At 49.1% G+C, this 8,728-nt stretch overlaps 1 protein-coding gene across 1 annotated transcript; it reads left to right on the top strand.

Moving 5' to 3' along the window:
* The first annotated feature begins 4,193 nt into the window (after positions 1 to 4,193).
* On the top strand, positions 4,194 to 6,007 carry LOC119284557. Its single transcript, XM_037563689.1, has 7 exons — positions 4,194 to 4,480; positions 4,570 to 4,606; positions 4,691 to 4,761; positions 5,115 to 5,209; positions 5,419 to 5,486; positions 5,561 to 5,671; positions 5,755 to 6,007. The coding sequence occupies exons 1-7, from the start codon at positions 4,297 to 4,299 to the stop codon at positions 5,897 to 5,899; spliced, it is 711 nt and encodes a 236-aa protein (XP_037419586.1). The 5' UTR covers positions 4,194 to 4,296; the 3' UTR covers positions 5,900 to 6,007.
* Positions 6,008 to 8,728: the final 2,721 nt, after the last annotated feature.

Genomic DNA, 8,728 nt, shown 5'->3' with positions numbered 1-8,728 from the left:
ACTTAGCGCCGGTTGATGTACTGCCTAATGTAATCTTTGACCTAATCCTATGACCACATCACCTAAAAACACATGAGCAGAGAAGTGATGCAGGTCCGTGGCGGAAGTGGATCCTCTAACATCCTCAAGGGATGTCACGAAGCTACAATGAAATGTGTGTTACAATGAAGAAGGGATGTTAGGGTACCGTAGCATGTACAAAAATATGGATGTGAAGGATCCGGTTCTGTCCGTGGCATGACTTTTCCTCACGATAAACGCTTGCTCTGTAAAAGAAACCTTTACTCTAAATGAAAAATCAGGTGGGAAACTCCCCACCCCCTCATGTGACGTTTAGAAAAAAGCCACTTCAAAGGTCATGCAAAGGGAGCCCGCTTGAGAGATCTTTCGCAAAAAATAAAATAAAATGGAGCGACATTTCCTTCCACACGCACCTCATGAAGCCAACCCGAACCCTTGAATTTGGTCGTTTCTACGTCGCCGGTGGCGATCTCTGCAGCCTTGAGCATCTCCAGCCGTTGGCCCTTCAGGCGGTGATTTTACGCACCCCTGGGGGCGAGCCGACGCTAAAATCGGTGCTGGGGTGAGCGGGTTTTCAGCCACTCGCCCCAGACGTGTTTTTATTTTATTTTAAAAAATCTGAATTCGGCAAAGTTTGGCTAAATTCGGCAAATCTGACATTAATATTCAACATGTTCGGCGTTATATAAATTATTAAAAAAAAGACATCTACGGGCGTGAAGAAGTCGCTGAGCGCGGTGAAGTCGCCGATGTCGCCGCCGTCCTCATCGTCGTCGTCAGCCTTCTCCTTCTTGACGGCGTGGCCGCCCCTGCTGGACTCCTGCCCGGTGTCTCCAAGGCGGACCGGTGGTGGCGGCGGCGCGTCGTCGTCGTCGCTGTCGTCGAGGACGACGACGCCTCCCTCGTCCCGGCCACGACGCCGAGCTTCAAACCGCTCGTAGGCGGCGCGCTGGCGCTCCAGCTCCAGCTACGCCCAGTCATCGCGTGCCCATTTGAGGGCCGCCGCGTCGTCGAGCTCCTCCTTCTTGACGCCGCCGGCAAGCCCGGGCTCCGTCTTCACGACGGGGAGTTTCGGCTCCGTCTTGACGGCGGCGTGCCCTGACTCCATCTTTGGCTTGACGAAGCACGGAGGAGCCGAGGAGGGGGCGCGCCTACCACCCTCGTTGACAGGGGTATGCCAGCAGCGGGTTATTGCCGCCCTCGAGATACTACAGCACTTCGTGGAGCGTGCGGCCCGGGACGCCCCACTAGACGCGGCGATCGTCGTTGTTCTTGACACCGCCGACCACCGGCGCCCCGTTCGTGGACGCCAGCTGCTGCGCTTGCCGTCGCTGGAAGTAGTCCGCCCACGCCGCGTGGTTGTCGGCGGCGTACTGGAAAAGGGCGCACTGTTCCTCTGTTAGGGACGCCCGCACGCGGTCGACCTCGGCAGCGAAGACGCCGGGGCGCGCGTCGACGTCAGGCACCGGGGGGATGGAGCCGCCGCCGTTGCTGAGCCTTCACCCCGTCGGCCCGGCGTACATGTTCGGCGGCGTCGAGATGTTGGCCTCGAAAAGCAGCCATGCCTCCCGCTTCTGGAGCGAGCGGTGGCCGAAGTCGTTGGCCGCCGCGGCGTCGCCTGGAAAGCGTTCGGCCATCGCCGGGGAAGGGGAGGACGGGGGAGCCCGGCGGCGCGGACGGGAGAGAGCAAAGACGAGGGAGCTCGACGGCGCGACGGCTGGTTCGGGCTCGGGCCAGTGTGGCCAGCGGCGAGGGGGAGCGACGGATTTTATAGCCCGCGCTGTGTGTACGCGTGGCGGGAGGGGAGGCGTCGCCGCGCCGCCCGTGAGGAATTAATGACAAGGCTGACCGGCGGCAGCCCCGCCATTGATTCCCCGCGGGAAACCGAGGCACCTCTGAGGAAAACGAGGCGCCGTCTCACTGACGCGGCTAGCCGCGGTTCTTTCGCGCCAAAAACGCTTGCCCCGACGTCTTCGGACGCCCCCCAGCGCGCCGGGTTCGGCTTGAGTACGCCGACGTCAATTTCGGTCTAAGCCGGCGAAAACGGGCTTCTGAGAAGGCAACTTGACCGTTTTTTAGACGCCGATGCGGAAAAAAACGTTTGAGAAGAACCTGTTAGGAGTGCGGCTAGAGACGCGACTGTTCCATCTGGGACCATCCCATACCGAACGCTTCGTTCGGGACGGGAGGGGCATCCACCGGACGACTCGTTCAGGAGGAGAACGCCCCAGCACGAACGCCCCACCATCGGACCCTACAGGCCTTTTACCTGTGAAAAGGAAAACAAAAAATAAAGCCCATATTAAGTTACAACTAGTAAAAAAAGCCCAGTTTTTTCTGTGATTACTAATAAACAATGGTCTATTGCACCAAAAAATTGTCATGGAATTTTGCCATTTTATGAAAAAACTATCATGTTTAAGTTTATGTTTTCAAAAATAACAAGAAAAAAGGAATAAATCGTTGCATCTGTACAGTATGAAAAAATTGCCATCACTACAAAGTTTACAAAAAAAATGCAAAAGTTGCCATGAAGTGATATGATGAAAAAAGCTATCTCTAGACACATAGAAAATTTTCGGAAAAAATGGAGAAAACATCTTAAGTTGTATTGATATTCTACCTGTAATCCCGATGGCAAAAACAAATTTGAAAGAACAAACTTGCCATGTTCTCAAACTAATTTGTAATGCCCATGACAAACATTCTTAAGATGGACATGGCAAAAAGACACAACGAACCATGGCAAAAAATGAATTTAGTTACCATGGAAAAAGACACATCTATAAACAATACTTATTTTAGTTGCCATGGCAAATTTGCCATGTTTTTAAACATCTACAAACATTGCCACGTTTTTGAACAACTTTAGTTGCAATGGCAAGTTGGAATGTTTGTGAACATGTTAATTTAAAGAAGTTTGTCATGTTTTTTTTAACAAACTTAATTAAAAGAAATTACCATGTTTTTGCACATATTAAAGTTTGCCATGGCAAGTTTGCCATGTTTTTTAATATTTTAAAATGCCATGTCAAATTTGTCATATTTTTGAACATCTACAAAAGGTTGCCATGTTTTTGAACATCGTAAGTTGCCATGTTTTTGAACAACTATAAGTTTGCCATGGCAAGTTTACATGTTTTTGAACATGTTAATTATAGAAGTTTGCCATGGCATAAAATGGAGTTAAATTTGCCATGCCAAAAATGGTGTGAAATTTTCCATGGCAAAGAAGTAGTACTTTTGCCATGGAAAATAAATTAAGAAATGCCATGGCTACACAAGTATATTTAAGATGCTACATAATAAAATTTTCCATGTTCTATAAATTTAGATTTTCCATAATATTTGAATTATAATTGCCATGCTCTTTACAATAAATTTGTCATGGCGACTTAAACTGAAAATTGCCATGGCAACTTAACCTAAAATTTACCATGCGAAAAATAAAAATATTTTTGTCATGCCAAAAAATGGAGTTAAATTTACCATGGCAAAAATGGAGTGAAACTGCCACGTCAATAAACAGATTAAATTTTTCCATGGCAAAAATGGAGTACTTTTGCCATGGAAACAAATTAAAAATGCCATGGCTACACAAGTATATTTCCGTGCTACGTAGTTAAATTTGCCATGTTCTGAAAATGTATATTTGCCATCATATTTCAAACAAAAATTGCCATGCTTGGGAGTGTGTGGTGGGCGAGGAGAGAAAATGGATAAGGCAGCGGCGTGAGGACCATGGAAATGTTCCTTTTCCGAACGAAAGGAATCGATGACATGGCTGCTTTGACATGCTTTAGGATCAGTGCTGACATCCTACGATCGAAAGGTCGTTCGGGGCGAGAGCGTAAAAGTTGGACGTTGGGAAGTTATTGATACCGTAAACAAAAACTTCCCTGTCCGTTTCGTGGCACTGGTTTATCATCCTCGCCCATGCTTCTTCGGACGACGTCGCACTCATGCCATAACCAGCGATCGCAGTGCCGGCGACAAGGCAGAGCCCACGTACGTACAAGGAGGGTGGCGAGTGGCGACCAGTCACTCGGTCCCGGCCTCCTGGTGGCGACGGATAGCCCACGTAACGTGCAACATCACCGAGCGCGTCCACCAGTTGCCCGACCCGAACCGAACGATTTGCTCGTACGCAGCCCCGCCCGTGGGCACGCCGAGCCAACCACAGCCGCACCCCCTCCCTCCCCCGCCTCGCGTCCGTCGCGGCAGCCAGCAAAGAGCTCCCCCCAGTTCCCCGCCGAGAGCTCCCTGCCCCCAAAAATGCCCTCCGCCTCGCTCCTCCCCGCCACCTCCGCCGGGGCGCAGCTCTGCCCCACCCTAGCAACGCCCCGCGGCCGGCGCCGATGCTGCCGCGTCACGGCCGCCTCCGTCCCACCGCCTTCCGTCGGCCGCCGCGCCGTCTCCCTCGCCGGCGTCGCCGCCTGGCTCGCCACCACCGCCGGCCGTAAGCATTCTACAGTATTTCTTCGGGCACTTCGCGCGTGCTCGGTGTGCGACGTGAGTGACCAATTTGCCGTGTCACCGATGTTGCAGGGGCAGAAGCCAGTCCGTTCGACAACTACGTCAAGAAGTGCTAATCCGTCTCCCCATTTGGTTTGCGTTAACACCACCTTGAGGCTTCGTGCTGACATTCAATTGCTGCTGCTGCTGCTAGGAAGAAGCTGGAGCCACTGGAGACGTACGTCCCGGCCGTGCTGCTGACCCAAGACCAGTTCAGGGATCTAGGTGAGGGTGATTTACAGTTGATAAATTTGGTACCCAAAGCACCGACTTGATCGGCACACTGGCTGTCCTGATTGAACATGTGCAAGAAAGTTATTCCAATTGCAAGTGCACGACTGTTTGAGCAACAATTAGCAGCTGGGTTCTTCATCTGCAACCGTACGGAATCAGTGTCAAATGTACAGTTTCGTTCAGAATTCTTTTGCAGGTCTACCACACATTATTCAATTATTATGTGCTTCTTCCAATGGAAATGGTCCTTTGAAACAAGCAGCATACAATTGCTAAGTACAACTCAATTATCTTAGATTCTACCTTTGTCAGATGGTTTTTAACCTTCATATGCTTCATTACAGAGAAATCCTTGGAATTCGAGAAGCCAAGGTTTGATGAGAGTAGATCATTGCTTCGCTCTGGTCCAGCATCATCTCTACGTATCAATATTCGGGCAGTAAGTCAATGATTTGGTGAATGTTAGCACATTACTAGCGCATTCATGTTTTTATGAATAGCTAGCCCTTCTACTTCTCAAGCTTCAGGTGTCCTAGGTCTTGAAATTTTATTGTTAGGCCATAGCATTATAGAGTATCCATATTTCGTAATTATGATTCCTTTATCTCTATCTATGGATACTGAAACTGTGTCGTAAACTTAATGTAGGTGGCACAATATGCTTCCAGTAATGGCCAAGGCAAAACTGCCTCTGATGCAGTGGATGAATGCTTACGGTAAATGACGCCCTTTTTAGAAGTACTTGCTTGTTTGACGAATGTATTGAGCTGTTATGCATGCTGTTTCCTAGAGCGTTGGAAGATCTCGACTCGCTGCTACTAAAGGCTTCACGGAAAGACTCGTCAGCATCTGTTGAAGTCATGAGGAGCAAAATCGCTGTAGCCCTTGGAGCACTGGACAAGTATTACCAAATGCAATATCTTTATCCATCTTGAAAGCAAAAGGAGTCATTACTCATACTTCTTTGTATTCCTGTCATTTCAGCCTCCTGCAAACCGTGCCGTCAGCCGTTATGGATAAAGGAAAGGCGATTGCTGATGCATACAGGACCCCTTCAGATGGTTATTATGAAGAGGGTAATGGCGCAGAGTTGGATCCCAGCCTGAAACAGCTGCAGGACATTCTATAATGCTGAATCTTGCTGAGGTTAACGCATCTTGTACTATTAAATTTCATCAGTATGATTAAATTGCAGAGTGGGACCAAGAATTTCGTAGCAGAACAATTACCTGTGGCAGTACTTCTAGAGTATATAGAACTCCCTCTGTAAACTAATATAAGAGCGTTTAGATCACTATTTTAGTATTCTAAACGCTCTTATATTAGTTTACGGAGGGAGTATTACTTTTCATTATAGTAAACTGTACATCAGAACCCCTTTTTTCTAATGTTCTATACCTGACTGTCTGTATAAATTGAACGGAAGTTTGAGCATAATCCTAATTCTGGAGAACTGTATAGGCTCCTAGTATGAAACCATCACCCAAATATTGTAACGTGGAGATGACACTGCACAACAGTGCACTAGTGATCTGCACTCGCTGTAACTTGCATTCTCAAATTCCAAGCATTTATTTGCAATTTCCAATGGAGAGAACATAAGTGGATCTCAGAAGAAGGTTACATGCCATAGGGTCAACAAACTAATCTGATCATAACAGTTAATTTACAAGACCATATCGCACAGTTTGACCAACAGATCAATCGAAGTAACAAACACGAAAAAGCCCATTGTCAACTGCGTCAACACATAAACATTCTCCAAATTAAGCACACATTAACCAACAGAGAAACCAAGAGCAGGAGGGATAGAATTCCTGAGTAACCACATAAGAAAGAAGGAAGAACCACCGGTCTGTTGTCTATCGCCACGTCGATGTACTTGGGGAAGGTGCATCGACAGTAGGTTGTGATGCAGCGGCGTCCTTGGTCGGAGAACGGCGCCACTGCCTCCACAGCCGCACGTTTAATGTCAATGGCGATGACGCAGGCCTTGTCATCTTCATCGTTCACCCTGGCCATCATGTAAACGAAGTCATCATCCTGCGTGCTCAGGGTTGGGCCGTAGTAAGCAAGCTTCTTCAGTTCCAATTGCTTGGTCTTGTCGTTCCACAGGTCTGGCAGCAAAGCCCGATAGCCAGGATCAACCGAGATGCCGGCGACATCGACCGTGAAGCGCCGGCGCCAATCGTCCCAAGACACCATCCTGGTAAACGTGGTGGCTATCCAGCCTTGGTCCCTCCCACCATCGTCGCCGTAGAAGTCGACGTCGACGAGCTTGATCAGGCCGTCGCAGCAGGTGACATCGCGGATATACTCGGGCAAATCTGCGCAGTAGAAAATGCCACCGTCCTCGTCGGTGGTGCGAACCCTTGGCTCAGGCAATGGGATGTACTGGATCACGGGATGCTCGTCGAACAGGTTGGTAACCAGAAGGATGCCCCAGATGATATTAACCCAGCCCAGCGAGTCTGCTCCCACGGTGATCTGCTTGCCGGTGTCGTGATCGTGATTACCCAGCAATAGCTTGTCACACTCCGATAGGCTCTGCGAGGCCCGCTTAGCAGTCCACGCCCGCGTCTCCGACGAGAAGAGGTGGGCGTCGAACTGCCATGAATCATCACAATTAAAACTAATAGATCGATTTTGTTTGCCGTACTTTGCCGACCGTGGGGCTTTCTCATTATATAAACAACAACACATACATGTTTGGAGTACACGGCAAGGCTAAGGATCACAACCGATCCTTGCCATAGTTAGGATATGCACAATCCCTAAACAATAGCTACAGCTAACCAATGCTACGCTTAACACTCCCCCTCAATCGGAACCGACGTGAACGAGGTTTAGATTGGACTGAAATCTACGGAGGGTGAGATGAGTAGCGGGTTTAGTGAACATGTCAGCTAGTTGATCATCAGACGCGATGAACCGAACAGCAAGAGCGCCCATGGCCACCTTCTCGCGAACAAAGTGGAAGTCAATCTCAATATGCTTGGTACGTGCATGGAAGACAGGATTCGCCGATAAATACGTAGCGCCGAGGTTGTCACACCATAAAACTGGGGGTGTCGATAGATGCACTCCAAGCTCCCGCAGCACATACTGTATCCAAGTAGCCTCGGCAGTGCCATTAGCCAAGGCTTTGTATTCAGCTTCGGTACTCGAACGAGAGAGAGTGGGTTGCTTACGAGAGCTCCACGAGACAAGGTTGGGACCAAAGAAGATGGCGAAACCGCCAGTGGAGCGCCGATCATCTGAACAGCCAGCCCAATCAGCATCAGTGTAGATGTTGAGAGTACACGAAGGAGAACATGCAAACTGCAGTCTCGTGGAGACAGTACCCTTGACATACCGAAGGATACGCTTGATAGCTTCATAATGAACAGTGGTCGGCTGAGACAGAAACTGGCAAACTTTGGAGACAGCAAAAGAAAGATCTGGCCGCGTCAATGTGAGATACTGCAAACCCCCAACCAAACTGCGGTATTTAAAGGCATCTTCAGCAGAAAGCACAATACCAGTAGTACGAGAGAGTTTATCCGTGGATGACATGGGGGTGGGAACTGAACGACAACTCTCCATGTTAGCACGATGCAGAAGATCGAGAGCATACTTATGCTGAGTAAGAAGCAGGCCAGAGGAACGATATGTAGCCTCAATACCGAGAAAATACTCCAAACGCCCAAGATCCTTGATAGGAAAGGTGCCGGCGAGAGTCTGAACGAGGCGATCAACAGCAGCAGCCGAAGAACCAGCTATAACAATGTCGTCAACATACACCAACATGAATACCTGAACACCTTGATGATCGAAGATGGACAGAGAGGTATCTGCCTTGCTGGAAACAAAACCAAGCTGATGAAGTTTATCACTCAGACGGGCATACCAGGCGCGAGGAGACTGCTTCAGACCATACAAAGCACGCTGAAGTTTGCAAACATGTCATGGATAACGA

This window comes from Triticum dicoccoides, chromosome 4A (genome assembly GCF_002162155.2).
Source record: "Triticum dicoccoides isolate Atlit2015 ecotype Zavitan chromosome 4A, WEW_v2.0, whole genome shotgun sequence".
NCBI lineage: Eukaryota > Viridiplantae > Streptophyta > Magnoliopsida > Poales > Poaceae > Triticum > Triticum dicoccoides.
The sequence above is the reverse complement of the archived record's forward strand: the minus strand, read 5'-3'. Positions and strand labels throughout refer to the sequence as shown.